General features: G+C 37.3%; 1 protein-coding gene across 1 annotated transcript in view; it reads left to right on the top strand.

Annotated features, from left to right (window-relative positions):
- Positions 1-18402, top strand: part of prex1 (phosphatidylinositol-3,4,5-trisphosphate-dependent Rac exchange factor 1) — a 222533-nt gene that overhangs the window by 152593 nt on the left and 51538 nt on the right. The window contains exons 18-23 of the mRNA XM_043710358.1: positions 1952-2100; positions 3956-4041; positions 10360-10496; positions 12206-12389; positions 14705-14871; positions 17345-17506. Of these exons, the coding sequence (XP_043566293.1) occupies positions 1952-2100; positions 3956-4041; positions 10360-10496; positions 12206-12389; positions 14705-14871; positions 17345-17506 (885 nt within the window). The remainder of the gene's footprint in view (positions 1-1951; positions 2101-3955; positions 4042-10359; positions 10497-12205; positions 12390-14704; positions 14872-17344; positions 17507-18402) is intronic.

The following is an 18402-nucleotide window of genomic DNA, read 5'->3' as shown; positions in this document are numbered from 1 at the left end:
TCAGAACTCTGAAGTACAGGGGAACCTGGTAAAATAGAAAATATAGCATGCATGTATAACAAGTGATTAGGAAGACAAAAGGAACATCCTAATATCTTGCAAGTTGTACAGGGTATTGAAGAGAACACATCTAAAGTAAGTCTCAGTCATCTTATTTGAGAAAGGACATTTGCTTCAGAAGCAGTTCAGAGAAAGTTCACTGGACTGATTCCTGAGGGTGAGCAGGTGAACCTATGAGGAAATGGAGCATGAAACCATTGGTGTTTTAGATGAATGTAAGATGATCTTACTGAAATCTGCAAGATGCTGAGGAGACTTGACATGATGGATGCCAAAAGGTTGATATCCCCTTATGGGAAAGCTTAGAAATAGGGAACACAGTTTAAAAATTCAAAATGTTTAAGATATGATGAAGAGAAATATTTAGACTTTGGGGGTTGTGAGTCTATTCCCCCAAGAGAAAGTCAGAATAGATGCCAGATTACTGAAAATTTTGAAGGCAGTAGTGGGTAGATTCACAAGGGTGTTAAGTAGTATTGCAGTAGGAAAGTGGAGTTGAAGCCACGATCAGGTCAGCTGTGATCTTATTGAATGGCAAAGCAGGATTGAGGGCCCAGTTACTTCCTATTTCGAATTTGTATGTGACCAACATTACTTATTCTTGACCAGTTTACTTTAATAGGGTTACATTCAATTAGTGCTTCAACTTCCTGTCAGTAAACAATTACTTAAGCCTACCATTGGAAATTCAAATAAAAGCCCACTATTTAAATGCAATACATTAAGTAGGAACGTATGTAAATGTAATCCAGTTATTCTGGAAGTGCACAGGTTTCTTTTCTAATGAACACTTTCTAATTAAAAATATTTTGGAGAAATTTAAGTGTTAAATTTTTTTTAGGTTGTTTTCAAAGCTGCGTTTGTGGAAGTGGTGAATGGAGCTTACAGGAGACTGGAATACTAAGCACAGATTGCCAGTCTGGTAATAAATGACAAAACCTTTAAGGATGCTGGTCACAGTGGCTCAACTGCATTATCATGCAACAGGCTTATTGAGTAAAGCTGAACAGATGTGCTTGATGTAAACCAGGATATCAGATTTTTCAAAACAGGAAAAAAATAAATGTAATTAAATCTACATGTTTGCTTTTCAGATTTTCCATATTAAAATATTGTTGGTTTTCAAATGAAAGGCTTGTTTTGAATTAAGAGGACATGGACTTGTTTACCACAAAATTCACTTCTAGCCTCCTGACTCACTGACTTTTGTCTTTCTCTCATACAATGCACATTATCTAAAATACCAACATTGCTGATGCACTGTTATGGAAATACATACAATGAAAGGAGTTCTAAACATTGTGTTCCTATTTGGGACATACAGCTTGTGCAGTTGTTCTAGTATTGTTACATATGTAGATTTTGGTTGAAAGTTGTCAACCTTCCAGCTACTGTCATTGTTCTTTTTTATTTATATCATAAATTTGAAGTAGATGTAGTGTCAGAAAGTCTCCTATTGGTGACTTAATCTATGGTAGATACATAAATGTCGACAGCACAGAAAAAGGCCCTTCAGCCCATAGTGTGCACCAGACAAAAACAATCACCTAACCATTCTAATTCAATTTTTCACCACTTGGTGGATAACCTTGCATGCCATGGCATTGCAAGTGTACATCTGAATGCTTCTTAAATATTATGAGGGTTTCTGCCTTTACCACCCTTACAGGCAATGGTTCCAGATTCCCAACATATTCCTCAAGCCCTCTCTAAACATCCTGCTCCTTGCCTTAAATCTAAGTCCCCTGGCCACTGATCTCTCTACCAAGAGGAATGGTTTCTTCCTGTCTATGCCCCTCACAATTTCATATGTGACACCCCTCAGTCTCCTTTTTTTTAATGATTGTAATCATGCTTTTGTAAAAACTCTGATCTTTCATTTGTTCTGCAGGTGGCAGGCCTTCAGGTTGGGAGGAAGATTTACTCCATCAATGAAGATTTGGTTTTTCTTCGGCCAATTTTGGAAGTGGAGACCATTTTAAATCAGTTGCACTGCAGTCGGCGACCACTGAGGATGCTGATTGCAACAAAACCCAAAGAGTGAGTCATCTCATGTGACCAACAAAAGAAATTTGTGCAAGATTTAAATTTGCCTTCTATTAGTAATACTTCACATTAGTTACGTAATCAGAGTATATCAATTTCCTTAAACTGCTTGCTATTTGAAAGGGCAGTCTGGCAGATGAGATCATTGCATCTAATGCTTTTCAACAGCTTCCTCACTGTCGTTGCATCAGTTGCAACCTTGCTTATTTCGGTGTTTGTATTGAATTTTGGAATATTTTTACATTCACTGTTACATATTGCAACCTCTAGATTAATTATACCTTATGTTAAAAACAAACAAATTTAGCCAAGCATAACAGTGGTGTTGCACAGAACTCCCAATTGTGCTGGTCTGCGTCTTTTTTTAACTTTCTACTTCTGCCACCATAACCTCAATGCAAATTTTACATCATTTTCACTTCAAACTTTTATAAAGGAAAATTCCATCCCTTCAGCTAGGTTCTGAATTGAAGTCAGGTCTCAAAGTCCAAAGACACTATTGAAAATTATCACACATTTTAGCAGTTATTCAAGTTTCAGTCATTTTGTTTTGTCTCAGCCATATCTATAAACAGCAAAAATCTTGAAGAGACTTGACTAGATGGATTTGAAAAGGGCGATTTGCTATTGTGGGCGAATCTAGAACGCAGTGTTATAGTTTAAAAATAAGAGGTTGCCAGAGACGAGCAAAAAAATGTTCTGAGGTTTGAGACTTTTTCAAATTCCTTTCCTCAAAAGACTGTCAATATTTAAATAATTTTATGGAAGAGATAGTTTCTTGATTACCAAAGGGATGGAGTATCCCGGGATGTACAGTTGAGGTACAGATTGGACCATTCATGATTGTATTGAATGATGGAGCATGCTCAAAGGACTAAGTGGCCTACTCTTATTCCTTGTTCATATGTTCGTAAAAGAGGGAGCCTAAACTGAATTAGACCAGTCATATAAATATAAGGGCTACACGGGCTGTGGCAAGCAGCTCACCTCCTGCCTCCTCAAAGCCCTCAACAAGGCACAGTGAGGGGTAAGATTCAATTTTCTCAACTTGCACAAGTGGTCACAATCCAGGATCTTCCCATCTTCTGTCACGAGAGCACAGTCACAGCATTGTGTGTCATCTGCAAAATGCAAATAAGTAACTTGTCAAGCTGCATTCAACAGCTTTCCAAGTCTGAGTTCTTTTCCATCTAGAAGGACAAGGGCAGCAAATGTTGTTTTGAAGTATTGTCATGCTGTTGTAGACTACCTATTCTAGGCCTATTTAAACAAAGAATAAAAATTATCATTGGAACATTTAGTAACATCTGATTGTCTCACTGATGTCCTTGAGACCAGGGTTCTCAGGGTGAAAATAGTTAAGGGTGGTTATTGGGAGAGGATGCAATAGATAAATGATGCCCAAATGCAGGTAGGAGCTAACTTATCTAAGTTAGCAAATTAAGGGTGGAATTAAGCAAAGATAAATATAGAAGAATGTAGTGTATTTTTTCATGAATGGATAGTTAGGCCGCATGCCTGTTGAAAAATCCACCTGGTTTTTCTCTTTAAATAATTTAAGTAAGGATGCTAGAAAAGTTGGGTTAAAAATGCACAATGTTAATTTGTGATTTTGTTCTAGTATAAATGATGACAGCAAGTTCCACTTATGGTCTTGCTTTGTGATTATGCATTGAATGTCCTTTTTGCTAATAAGACTGATTTAATTTGTTGCACTTTTTAACACATTTGTGGTAGTACGGTCGGTTTCATGACTAGCTACAAAATTTGAGACTATGCTAATAAATACAAAGTTAAGATCAACTTGCTAAATGTAGTTACTCAGCATCTATATTCCATGTTGATGCAGAATAATCAAAGTTCCTGACTCTTTGGAAGGACTAAGCTTTCAGATATGTGGAGCTGCCCCACCATTTGTTCATGCAGTTCTAAAAGGTAAGACATGCAAGTCGGGAAATTAACATTGAATTCTACAGATCTGATGCCAATATTGACTTCAGTTGCACAATTAGCTGTTATAAATATTCACAGATGATTATTATATGCTATGTGATTTTACACAAAGAAATGGCCGCTAATAACATGATAGGAGCTTTTCACGTTGAATAAAACAATGCATGGACATACCACCACCATCCCAGTGATTAGGTCTTGACTGTATGGAAGGAGAATTGCATGTGTTGCAGTAATACCCAGTTGCACAGGATAGTGTAGCAAAAAAGGCAGATGATTGTAGGCATGGCCTGCAGCCATAGCAAGCTAAAAGTTGAATTAAAAGAAAAGTATCACAGTAAAAAGGTATAGCACAAACATTTTTTTTAAATGGACAATTATATTCTAAAATTGCAATGGAAAATAACATTTTTAGGTAGTAAAAAAATTAAAATGTGAACTTAGTTTTGAATTTGAAAAATTGATAAAGTGTAAAATAACATCAAAATGTCATAGATTTTACTACATGTTCTATCAGATTTTAAAAAGATTATGTTAAATCAGTCTGCTTTAGCTTTTAAAATTATGTGGGTCTCCTTATTTGCAAATTGAAATGAAGCCTCTTAAACCTGAAGTGTTGGTATAAAATTTAATAGAGCAATTAAGTTAGAATTAATGGGCAATTAGCCCAAATTCACACTGATTCCTTACTTGGCTTTTGAAGTATTGAGCACTCAGGAATAGCATTGCCTTGACCAACAGTGCCTGTCATATATGATCTGTGATCTCTATCACGTACGAACACAGAACTAGTTTGTCAAATATTCACCTCCCATATATATTGAAAGACGCACTCTCCAATATGTTGCCAAACCTTGGCAGCCATTTTGCGAATAAAAGCCACTATTGCCAAGGAGATCCAACACCGGAGCAGTTGCTTAGCTCAGCCTTCAACCAACTACTTCAATAAGTGCTTGAAAGTGAAGACCTCTGCAAATCAGCAAAAGTCTGAGGATATAGAGCAGATATCATCGCTGCAATCTGTACTACAGTGAGATCTGAATTGTATATAAGTGATACATGGTGGAATTTCTTGTGCATTCCCAACAGTATCTCTACTGTGTTCTCTCGATTCAAACACTTGTCAAACAAATGTTAGTATCTTTCTTGAAATTAGTTCTAAAAGTGTTTCGTCAAAACTCCTGCAAAACCAAGTACAAATGGGAGGACAAAGGAATTGTGATAAAGACTGAGTTTCACGTTGAAGTATGGCAGCATTGACATTAGTGGTTGGGTGCCACTTGCTAAGAATGACAACAAGTTGTCAATTGAACTTTGGATCCAAATACCTAAATGATGAAGAAATATGATGACTGCAAAGGTAAGAATAGAAAGCAAATTCTGTACTTGGAACCTCATTGTCTCATGGGATGACCTTCCTCATGTGCCCACACTTGGGTCAAATTGGCCCATTCAGTCACATGAAGATCCACAGCAAAAACTTGCAATCTGAAGTAGATGTGCCAAAAAAAAGCATGCACATGTGTGCACCTTTGAAATTTGCAGGGCCTCTACCACACCCAGTCATGATGAATGCTGACTATATTGCCACGACTGGCACTGTAAAATCTGCTCCCGGATATTTATAGGGTATGTACTAAGAACAGTGCCAAATGGATCTTAAATTGGATGCTAGTTGGAGTCTATCAGTTAGTTGCTTTATTTGTTTTAGTTTAGGTTTAACATTTCTTTTGACAACCTTCTACAAATCATTCTTTTTGTAGCAGTAAAGTGAAATACATTAATCTTTTTCTTGTTACACATATGGTGTACTGTCTTGTGACCAAGTGGATGCAATTCTAAATAGGGGTACAGGCTGTGTGAGCATATCTGGGACTGATGGAGATGGAGGGTCAAAGTATTATTATTATATGCTTGCTTTTTATTTTGCTTTTTTCTTTGATTGTCACTTTCATTCGTGCTTTACTTCCTACCCTGAGAACTCATACAGGAAGAACCCAAGTCCTCCCACCTTATCTCAACCAACGTTCTGCCATAGTGCCGTTCTTTCTCCCCCATTAGAATGTGGGTGTTCTAATAGGATCCTGGAAACCTGGAACTGTGCTTAGCTGACATTCTGCAAAATTCTTTGAGTTTGAAAGGATTGCATTTAGCTTGCAGTTTACAGTTCTTAATGTTGCGCTTTTATGAGATGAGTTTTTTCTCCCCTCCCCCTCTCCATTTGAAGAACATTGGACCAATTTCACCTTGGTGAATTGGCAGCACAAATCCACACAAGCTCTGACCTGGCTCACCTTAACAGCTAAGACATTTATAGAAACAGATTATTCCTTCACCTTGCCTCTTGAGTTGATTTACTTCCTCCCTCTCATTCTGACTTTTCTTCTGTCGTGGTATGTTTACCCACTTGACAAATTCCTGACCTCAACTATAACACAGTACAACACATCAAATCATTTTCTCACAATCTACAGTAAATGCAAGTTTCAACATGATTTACCTCATTTTTTTCACTAGCTTTCTAGTGTTTCCAAAAAAGCATTCATTCAGTGCTTCAACAGAAAGCTCAAAATACAGCTTTTATAGTTCTACAATTACGTGAACCTTAACTTACAAGCATTGGGATGATGACCTGCAATTTAACTTTCTTTGATCAATAAAGAAGTTTGAACTTGCAGAAAATTGCATAATTGTATGCAGGTGAGAAGGACGTGTTAAGACTTTATTTTTGGAAAAATGAAAGATGTTTTACAAGTAGCAGAAATATTGGATGTTACAAATGAGAATTTAGAGAAGCTTTAAAATGCTTTTCTTCTTGTTTGAACACATTTTTGATGTTCTTGACGAATGATGGATAGGATCTCAACTTTGTACTAAGTACACTGTCAAAAGTCTGCTTTATTCCAATGTATTTCTGACTTGGTATGTATTGGTGGGGTAACAGTATCCAGTAGGCGAAAGTGAGGACATCAGATGCTGGAGATTAGAGTCAAAATTAGAGTGGTGCTGGAAATGCACAGCAGGTCAGGCAGCATCTGAAGATCAGGCACATTATATCTACCCACTCCCTTTTATCCATTGTGCTTGTTCCATTCTCAAAGAAATATGAATTAATTTGGCAAACATTACCTCATACAAGCAGGCAGAGTCAAAATGGTTTTATATTTGTCTAAATGCCCTGCCACCACATTAGTCATGGGTTCCAGCATTTTCCAAGGACTGACATTTGGCTAATTTGCTCACAATTTCCTGTTTCTTGAGTAGGGGCATTGCTTTTATAGTTTACCAATCTCCTGGAATTTTTTCAGAATCTAGGGAATCTATAGCCACCACAGCAACTTCTTTTTTCAACTGTAATTACTTGGCAATCAGGTTTAAGGACTTATCTGTCTTTGGTTATAATAATTTTCCTACTATTTTCTCTCCAGTGATCGTCCTGATTAAATTTTCCCTCTTGTTTTCCCCCTTGATTTTCTGCCATTTCTTGTGATGCTTTTAGAGTCATCTACAGTTAAGATATATATGAAATATTTCTACTAAATCCCTGACATTTCTGTGTGATACATTATTAATTCCCCAGTCTCATCCCCCAAGGAACCAATATTTACCTTGACTATTCTCTCTTTATGTACTTAGAAGACCTTTTTGTCATTGTTTAATTCCTTGCTAGTTTTTAGGTACTGGTTTCTCACGCTTCATTTTTTAATCATCCTTCACTGATTTCTAGCATTGCACTAGTCTGACCAATCACTAATCTTCAAACATTGTATACCTTTTACAATTTCATATCATTCTGACTAACTTATTTAGCCAAGTTGATTTATCTTTATCATGTCTTTCTTTTCAGTGGAGTTTAACTTTGTTGATGGTTATGAATGATCCTTAAATGTCTGCTACTGCCTTTCTACTCTCTTACCTTTTCACTATTTTCCTCGTCTAATTGAACCAGATCTGTCTTCATCACTTTGTAGTTGAAGTTTAAGGCATTCATTTCATTCACAAGTTTCTCATCCTCAAACTCTTACCTGGAGAATCCTTGTACATTGAGATAATTAATTCACATTGCCTCAATACACATTATAAAGTTTAAAATAACCTATTCTCCAGTTGTTTCCACCAACGTTTTCTCTGAAGAATGCATCATGAATGCACTCCAGGAAGTCATCCTCAACACTACCTTTACCAATTTATTGTGTCCAAGTTATATGGATCCACACTCTTCTGAATGACTTCTTTCCCTTGCTTCTCCTTATCACCATTAAAGCTAATTCCACAAATTGATCCTCTCAGCTAGCATCACTTCTCATTACTGTCTTGATTTGATCCTTTAGTCACAGAAATACTTCACCCCTGTTTCCTTCCTATATTTGTGAAATAATTTCACTTGCCATCAGCAACTTACGCTGAAAAAGAAAGCTTCCCAAACTAGTTGTCTATGCTTGTCACTGATTACTTGAGAGGAAACTGAACACTCAAAGGAAACTGGTTGAGGTTTGTATATTGCAACAAATTGTACTATTAGAGCTCCATGTACATGATTCTCCAAAATTGTCAATTTTATGTTACTTGTTTACTGTGTGCTCTTTCTGAAAAGTTTGGGAGCTAATCCTGGCCCGATCCTCCAATTTAACCAAAATGAATCATTTGTAGGCTAAATCTTTGTGCAATGGATTACCACAGGACATTGCAGAATACTGGATAGGAAAAAGTATTACGTAGTGATTATGGTAAGAGCTATTTATGTGTAAATGCTAGGATTCCCAGAACCATTGACTAAAAACCATATGCTTCAAATCACTTTTTGCCAAAAAAATGCAAAACTTGTAAACAGTGGGTGCAAAGAGTGACAGAAGATTGTGTACTTCAACATAATTCTTTAACTAAAACTTTTAATGAGTCTTTGGCTGTGGGTGAGAGGGCTTTCCGGTATAAAGCAGTCACTTTCAAAGCTTATGTCCTGTTCCTGTAAAAATATTCTGTTCTGGGTTATTACAAAGCATGTGGGTAACCTTACAGAATAGACAATTTATCTTTACCTTATTAAGATTTCACACAAACTCCCAGCAAGTTCAGTCATGATGTCCCATCTTGCTAGAAAATGTGCAGCTGTCAGTCTGTCTATTCTCCCTTTTCTATCTTTCCACTCTTCTCACACTCATAAGTTTAAACATTGCATCTTTATGAATGAATATCAAGTACTCCAAACAAAGTGAGGAAGTGAAAAATGCTGCACACTGGATCTAATCTTCAAGCATTGTTTATGGGTACAGTGTGAATATGCTATGATTTCACCCTCTTTCTCCACCTAGTGTGTGTGTGAGTACATGCATGTGAAATGTGGATAAGATTGTGAGAAGATTGACTAGGCTCAAATGTGGTACTGCTCAATGTACAAGGTGACATAAAGAAAAGATTTACTCTCTTCCATTCATTGATTAGTTGACCACAATCTTTTAATTGTGGTTCATTTCTGTTTCTATTAAACTTAGCACTTCGTGTATATAATTGAAATGGGTACTTTGATAACTGCGAAATAATAATGTAAGAAGTCCTTGATGTTCTATAGTACAAAAGATTTCTAGCTGATAATGGGGAATATTCTGTATGGGTAGTGAAGCTTATACAATGCACTTGATGTATTAGACTGTGGACAACTGTAATGGATAGTGTATTTGGAAGGAAATCTAAAGATGGGAAATCTTTCTTTTCAATATTTGTTTAATCTCAGTTATTTTTATGCTTTTCCTTATTCTTCCTTGGGATGTGGGCCTTGCTGGCAAGCCTAGCATTTGTTACCCATCCCTGATATCCCTTAATGGCTGAATGGTTTGTTAGGCCATTCACAGGAAAATTAATAGATAACCACATTGGTGTGGTTCTGAAGAGCTGTATATGTCAGACAAGGTTGATTGCAATGTTCCTTCCTGACAGGACATTAATGAACCAGATGGGTTTTTACTTCAATTGATAATGATTTCATGGCTATCATTGCTAACTCTAGCTTATAGTTCCAGACTTTATTTGTTGAATTTGCAGTGGTGGGATTTGAACCCATGTTCTCTGAGCATTAGAACATGGATCAGGATTACTTGTGCACAGTTACCAGTATACTGTCATCTCATTGCAAGGATTTTCTGTATCCAGTTTGGTGGTTGACTGCCCTGGGCAAATGCTAAGAGCTGTAATTCAGCATAAACTATCAATTCAGTGCTTTCAATATCTATTATCAGATTATGCAGCTTTAAGTTTGTAGTCTATAAATTAATTGTAAGAAGATTTAAAATTCTGATTATTGTGCAGGGTCTGGGGCTGCAGCAGCGGGACTTCTTCCTGGCCAGTGTGTTCTAAAAGTAAACGGGAACAACGTTAGCAAAGAAAACTACACTGAAGTACTTGAACACTTCAGTGCATATAGAAATAATCCACAGCATTTGCTGGTAAGTCACAATTTTATCACACCCAATTGTGGTTTTTTTACTCGAACTTAATGTTGATTTTTTGTCTCATCACCTTAAATAAATAAAGTAATATGATGGAGGATTACTTTCTTAAATTATAAGTCTTCCTGGTGGTGTTCCCTCCATAATGTTACTTGATATGGAATTGTAGGATCTTGGCCATTCACAGTGTTAAGTGACTTGCACTACTGCTGCCTCATAGTCAGAAAGTGACATTGTCAAGTAATTCAACCAGGCTGCAGTACTTCTAGTGATTACCAAGGACGAGGTGGCACTGTTGTTATCAGAAGTGACACAGTACCAACAAACCACTCAAATTGGTTGTTAGTGTTTCTAAAGTCTTTGAATAACTAAAGATTGGAAAGGGTTTATTTAGTTTGTCTTGTCAAGTGGGGAAATCATTTGGGTTCCGGGATAGCTAAAGAGTTGTGAGAAACGACAAGTTGAATTTATTCACATGAAATGGTACTGATGTAAAGAATCACCATTAATTCTGCATTTGCTAATTTGTACTTTATGCTGTTCTGTGTATTAATTTAAATAAATGTGAGATTGCAAAAGAACCACAAAGTATGTTATATTTTGTTAATTATACACAATTGTACATAATGTAATTGAAAGAGAATGCCCTATTGAGCTTCCAGTTATGGGAAATAGTATGTCTTTGTATATTTCTATAGTCTATTTGATAATGAATTTCCTTGTCATGTTCCCTTGTTTTGGTTGGATGCGCATGTACACATGAATTGATACGTCAGTGTGTCTGGAACAATAAGTAATATCTTCAATCGGTAGAGCTTAAAGAATATGTGTGAAAATGAAATTATATGATAAAATTGTCACAAATCAATAAAATTGTTTTGAAATGTAGACACCATTGTATCATGACAAGCAGCCTGTGCTCAGCGAGCTCCCACAAAACCAATACAATAATGACCAGTTAATTTCAGTTTTTGTGTTCTGTTGCTTGAGACATAAATATTGGCCAAGGCACCAAGAGTAACTTGCATTGTTTCTTTTCAAAATAATGTCATGGGATCCTTTGCATTCATCTGTGCAGGCAGATCTGACCTTGGCGTAATGTCGAAAGAATGCACAGGGCTGTATTGCATTGGAGTGTCAGCTTGATTTTCCACTCAAGCTATGGAGTGAGACTTGAAATGTTTTATAGAGAGCGAACTTATTCAATCCAGCAATCTTTGTTACAACTGTTTGCATCAGAAAATATTGTAATATCATTTCACATTGTGGTTATAATTAGAATGATGCATGAATATTTATACTTGCAATTCTCATGGGTTGCTGCTAAAATGATACCAATATTTGTTGCATGAAATAAAAGTAATATTTTCATCTCTTCCCTTTTCTACCCACCACCACTCCCAAAACAAATCTGTTGTTTAAAATCCCAGGTAATTTACTTTTAATCTTTTATTTCCTCTTGTTTCTCGTATTTGAAACTCTGGTTTGACTGCAAACAATTGAATAATCCTAAGTTCTGGTTTCTCAGTCAGTTGTGTGAAAAGATTCAACTTGTAAATACTAAGAGCATTACCCAGTAAAACAAAATAAACCAAAACACTAAGTTTCTTCTTTTAAAAGTTAGTTGGCTTGAACAAATTTAAAATGTCTAATTCTAATGAGTAACACAAGAAATCCTAATTCTTCTCACTCTCTCATTTCTCAAGAATACACGTTCAAGTCAGTGGATATATAGGACTGTTGAAGATGTTGATGAGATGATGAAAACAAAAGTCAACACAAATAGTGTTTACAGTATTTCCGATCTGTCAATGAATGACAAATTGTTAGATGTTCCAGCCAATCAAACAAAGCCATGTGATCATATCACTGAGAGCAAGCAGGAGACTGGTATGTTATGATTTAATTACAAATAGAACCTGTTTGCTTAAACCATATTTTTAAACAGAAGTCTTGCATGTGTTCTCTGTTGATTTATTTTTGAAGATATCCAGTGCACAAAGTTTGAAATTTATTTACGTTGAACAATCAATGTAGAAGGCTCCAAATAATTTCTGTTCAATTTGCTTTAATCCAAGTAGGTTGAAGGGTTTTCTGGCTCCATTTAAGCAACTAGCTTCAAACAAATTAGAGTTCCATGTAAACATGGTCATGCCATATGGAGATTTGTGCATGAAACTTGTGAGCCTTATCAGATCAAAGTTCAGTTGGCAACCATTGATGTTTTCTGACCAGTATCTAGGAAATGTACTTCCACCAGAAAAGTGGACTTCACCAGTTTCCTCATTTCCCTCCCCCCATCTTACACCAGTTCCAAACTTCCAGCTCAGCACCATCCCCATGACTTGTCCTACCTGCCAATCTTCCTTCCCACCTATCCATTCCACCCTCCTCTCCGACCTATCACCTTCATCCCCAACTCCATCCTACTGTACTCTTGGTTTCCTTCTCCCCATTTATCTCTCCAACCCCTGATGCTGTCTGCCTATTCCTGATGAAGGGCTTTTGCCCGAAACATCGATTTTCCTGCTCCTCGGATGCTGCCTGACCTGCTGTACTTTTCCAGCACCACTCTAATCTTGACTCTGATCTGCAGCATCTGCAGTCCTCACTTTTGCTCTAGGAAGTGTAAACTTATTGTGTACTGATCCATGAAAATTGAACAGGTCAAATACCTTGGTAATGGCTTTCATGTTCTGTCACCCTTCACAGCTACTGTGAAAAGGAAGATAGGATACCACTTCTGTTTTCACTTGTAAGCTGCATATCCTTTTCTGTGGGAAACATGGTCATGCAATGCTTGCATGCAATGTCATCTCTCACAGCTAACTGCAATTGGTGCAATAAGTAAAATTAGCTGGGAAGGGAGGACTCCTTTTCAGCAGGTTTGGCTGACTGCCAATTTCAAGACTATGTAATTTCACAGTCAGCTGGCAGGTGACTGTCACTTCCAGGCCTGGGGGTTGATATTTGGCAATCTTACTATTGACACAGTTCCCTGGACATGTTATTTTGTCATTAGAGAATTATGAAGATAGGTAGAGAGATGGTGGCCTCTGTCTTGGTACGGAGTGAAAAATGTTTATAAGATTTGTTTATTTAATGTAAGGCCATCTATTGGAGTTCTTGGGAGTCGAATCATCTACTTGACTTGCAATTTCCACTCAAATAAAAACCGAGTAATACAATTGGTGGTGATCTGAAATAAAAGCAGGATACTGGAGAAAGCCAGCAGGTATTTTCCAAAGAAGAGTCATATTGGACTTAAAAGATTAACTGTGTTTTTCTCTTTACAAAGGCTGCAGGATCTGCTGCTTTCATTGCAATGACCACTGTCAGTTTTGCATCCATACATGTAAAAATGTAAATCATGTTCATTTTCTAAATAGCCTGTTTTCCATCAAAATTCACTGTGTAATTAAAATATCATACAATTTTTTAACTTCAATAATTGCCATTCTTGATTTTTCTCTGAAGCTTTAGTGAACTAAAATTATTTTTAGTTATGAAAATGTGAAATTTCTATGTAAGGAGTATGTGGGTGAAGATGGAATTATAGAAAGTGAAGAATTTGTTTTATGTTTTGCATTTTAGAATGTCCAAGCAATGTTTTCTTTAATTTTTTTTGGTACTAAGTCCCTTACAAACTCCTCAGAGCACTTTTTTTTGAGAATGGGCAATTTACATTTCACAAGTTACATTATGTTCAAAATTTCTCCAGACAAACTGGCTAAGTTGTAAATGGCCTTTTTTTTTCATATCCAGTACATTTGATGCTTGTCCACATCTTAGAGGAAACATTGATCCCAAGAATGACAATCAGTTAATTTTTTTTACATCTGATCATTTCTTGTTTCGGCAAATGCCTGAGAGTTAATGCTCCAGGGCAAGTAACTTTTTGGATCAGAGGCATCTTTTTTCTTGGATCATTTTAACTCTGTAACAATACAGGGCTGTCTAGATTTGCATTAAAAAAAAAATCCATGATAGCTGGCTTCCAAAATGAGGGCATTTGCTCTGGTTAATTCTGTAAATGTAATTACCTCCCTAAGCTTGAACAAGTTTCCAGTGAGGTAAGGGGAATTACTTGTAAGAAAAGTCAAAGTCTGATTGCAGTTTGTAAATCTAACAAGTGAACAATCGAGCTTGTTTCAGGCTGTCAATCATTTAATACATTAAAGATAATCCTTTATCAATCTTTGTAGATCTGCAGCCGATCATTGATGGGGTGACCTCTCATGTCAACATGACTGTCGATAATGTGTATTTAGAGCACGGTGTTATCTATGAGTATGTCAGTACAGTTGGGATAAAATGTCACGTCAAGGAAAAAATGGTGGAGCCTAAGGGATGCTTCAATTTAACTGCAAAGGTATAGATTATTTAATTATATTTAAAGTATGATTTCTCATGCATGTTGTCAGAAATTATATTTCCATTATCGGAAAACATCATTTTATAAATTGCAACAATGGCTTGTATAATAAAGATAACGTACTAAGGAAGGATTTAAACTTCAGAGGCTTCACTTCAGGTTACTAACTGTAGCTTAACAAATCCAAGTAGGACTACAAATCAAATTTCAGGGACCATTACCAAACTCTCAACACAATGCTGTTTGATTTAACTGATTTAGATTGAATACTAACTATCTCTGACATCCAAAGACTAACTTGGAATTATGAAATCTGAGAGTGGTTCAATTTTAAATTGTTATTAAAACAAGTGATTCTGTCTATAGTTGTGGTGCATTTTACTAAACCACTGAGTATATTTCTTTTAAATGCCTTCAAATTTAAAGTCAACATTTGTCATCACTAAGAGTTAATCCATGCTAAGGAAGGCCGAGTGGAAATGAATTAGCCACTTTTTTGGCTTAGGAAGTGGATTCTAGAAGGAATAAGCAACACAGAAAATTGTGTAGCGCCAAGCTAAATCATTTCATAAAGACTTTATTTGGAACCCAAGCCAGAGAAGGGTGTGGAAATGTGGATGTTATGCTAAAGTGCAGGCAGTGTACACTGTGAAAATGGCATAAAACCTTATTTGCTGCATCAGGGATTCTGGCTGCATTTATAAGGTGAACATCTTTAGGCAGGCAATTGCAAAGAAAATAGGAGTAGATGTTGGCCATTCGACCCATTGAGCCTTCTCCACTATTCAATATAATTATGGTTGCTCATCAAATTCAATAACCTATTGCTGCTTTCTCCCCAAGTTCTTTGATACCTTAAGCCCTGCGAGCTACATCTAATTTCTTTTTTAAAATATTCAATATTATGCCCTCAACTGCTTTCTGTGGCAGAGAATTTCATAGGCTCACCACTCTCTAAGTGAAGAAACTTCTTTTCATCTCAATCCTGTGTTGCCAGTCTCCATCCCTAAATTGTAATTCCTGGTTCTGGACTCTCCAACATCCTTTTTTTGTCCTATCTAGTCCTGTCACAATTTTATGGATTTTTAGAGACTGCCCCCTCATTCTTAACTCCGGTGAATATAGTCTGAACTACAGTCTCCCTTCATACATCAGTCCTGCCATCCCAGGAATCAGTCTGGTAGACATGCACTACACTCATTTTATTAAAAATTACAATTAAAGATGTTGTCTGTCTGTACAGAGCATTGATGAATTATTCTGTTTCTGTCATGAAGGGAGTCTGAATGGTAGCAGTGTTGTTCCTTAATTATTGATGTAATTTCATTGAGCTACTCTTTGTTATTGCCTGAATCAAAGATCTTTTCAACTCTGATTTCTGCACCATGATCCTGCCCTCAACCCCCACCCCTAAATTCCACAAGTCCCTTTCCCACTTTTTAATTCAGCTTCTCTCAAGCTATTGCACTACAAAACCTAGCAGGAAGCTGGAAGAGCACAGCAAGCGAGGCAGCATCAGGAGGTGGAGAAGTTGACATTTTGGGTATAACCTTTCTTCAGGAATCGCTCTGGAGAAGGATTATACCCAAGACATGGACTTCTCCACCTCTTAATGCTGCCTGGCTTGCTGTGTTGTGGGCGGCACGGTGGCACAGTGGTTAGCACTGCTGCCTCACAGCGCCATGAGACCCGGGTTCAATTCCCGACTCAGGCGACTGACTGTGTGGAGTTTGCACATTCTCCCCGTGTCTGCGTGGGTTTCCTCCGGGTGCTCCGGTTTCCTCCCACAGTCCAAAGATGTGCAGGTCAGGTGAATTGGCCATGCTAAATTGCCAGTAGTGTTAGGTAAGGGGTAAATGTCGGGGTATGGGTGGGTTTCGCTTCGGCGGGTCGGTGTGGACTTGTTGGGCCGAAGGGCCTGTTTCCACACTGTAAGTAATCTAATCTAATCTAATCTTCTCCACCTCTTAATGCTGCCTGGCTTGCTGTGTTCTTCGAGCCTCCTGCTTGTCTACTTTGGATTCCAGAAGTTGCAGTTTTTTTTTTGTTTCTGATGCAAAACCATAAGCAAAGATACTTCATTGCGTGAGGCCCAACCTTTACAAGATAACCAGGTTGTTATCAAATCTCCTGAAACATGTCCAACAAACATTGGCAACCCTCCTGGAATTATCGTATCATTAGCTTTTAGCTTGTGGTTTCCTTGTGTGAGGAAATGGATGAGTTTGATGGTCTTGCCAGATTGTTTTGTATTTGATGCAATTGCATGTATCCCATTGCTTTCATGTTTTGCCAGCTTAAATTATATTCCTGCTGACTGAGGTAGCTTTGATTGATAAGTAGGGAAATCCCATTTGTTTATTGGCAAAGAAGAACTCTACTATGTGTCATATTTATAATGAAAACATATTCAAGAACTTTATTTCATTGTTTGAAATACCACCTTCACTGACGCTACTTATTTTGCTAGATTTTGGAAGCTTTAGCAGCAGATGACCGTCAGTTTGTAAAGAACTGCAGAGGACTGATATCGTCTAGAAATTCTCTCATCTTTAAGCCTCAATTGGAATTCAGCCATCTATGTGAGACCAAGCTTGATACCATTGGCCAGAGAATTTCCAATTATTTGAAGGTAGATATGACAAATTTGTTTGCTAAATTATAGTATCTGAGCAGTATCATCTGAACAGTTGAAGTAGCTGGGAATTCCGTTGGATTCTGCAATGGTATACTCTTATCATTGTTCAGTCTGGTTAAATAACTTCTTGAATTTGTTCAGATTTTCCTTTAGTTTTCTTAGAGTTATTTTTGACTTTGGTTGGAGGTGTGTTCGTTAACTTCTTTACAGTATTGATGCCTGGAGTTGAACTTGCCGATTTACAGCCGAGCAAATTTCTCATTCACTCTGAAAACTAAAAGGCTAACATTTATTGTAATACGACTTCTGTTTTCATGAGGCTGCAATATTTTCACCAATATTTGAGAGATTCCATTCTAATAGTGAGAGAAATGTTGCAATATGTTGAGATAAGAAATAGAATTAGGTTTTATTGTCGCATATACTCAAGTACAGGGATACAGGAGTATCGGGAAATGTTTACAATGTCACCATTCATGCCGCCATCTTAGGTACAAGGGATCTAGGTACAAAATCTTAGGTAAAAAGGAGAAAAATAAAGACCTAAATTAAAAGTTCAACATTACAGTTCTTGTCAGTATAAAGTAGAGAATAAGAATTAAAGTTAGAAGTTCCAAATTACAAAGGTCCTTCTTTAGCCATGGTCCTGCAGATGTTCCATCCTCTGATTTCCCTACAAGGGCTCCATCTCTCCCCTGCTCTGGTCTCCATCTTTCCCCTGCACTGGGCTCCATCTGTCAATCCCCGGGCCTCCATGCTGCCCTCTCGCTGCTGATCACCATCCACGCTCACCAGCTGCCTTGCCACCAGCCACCAGAGTTCCACCTGGTGCGACCCCAGGCCCTGAGCTGTGTCTGTGAAACCACCGACCTCCAGAGTTCTAACCAAGC

Source organism: Chiloscyllium plagiosum, chromosome 20, assembly GCF_004010195.1.
Source record: "Chiloscyllium plagiosum isolate BGI_BamShark_2017 chromosome 20, ASM401019v2, whole genome shotgun sequence".
Classification (NCBI taxonomy): Eukaryota; Metazoa; Chordata; class Chondrichthyes; order Orectolobiformes; family Hemiscylliidae; genus Chiloscyllium; species Chiloscyllium plagiosum.
The sequence above is the reverse complement of the archived record's forward strand: the minus strand, read 5'-3'. Positions and strand labels throughout refer to the sequence as shown.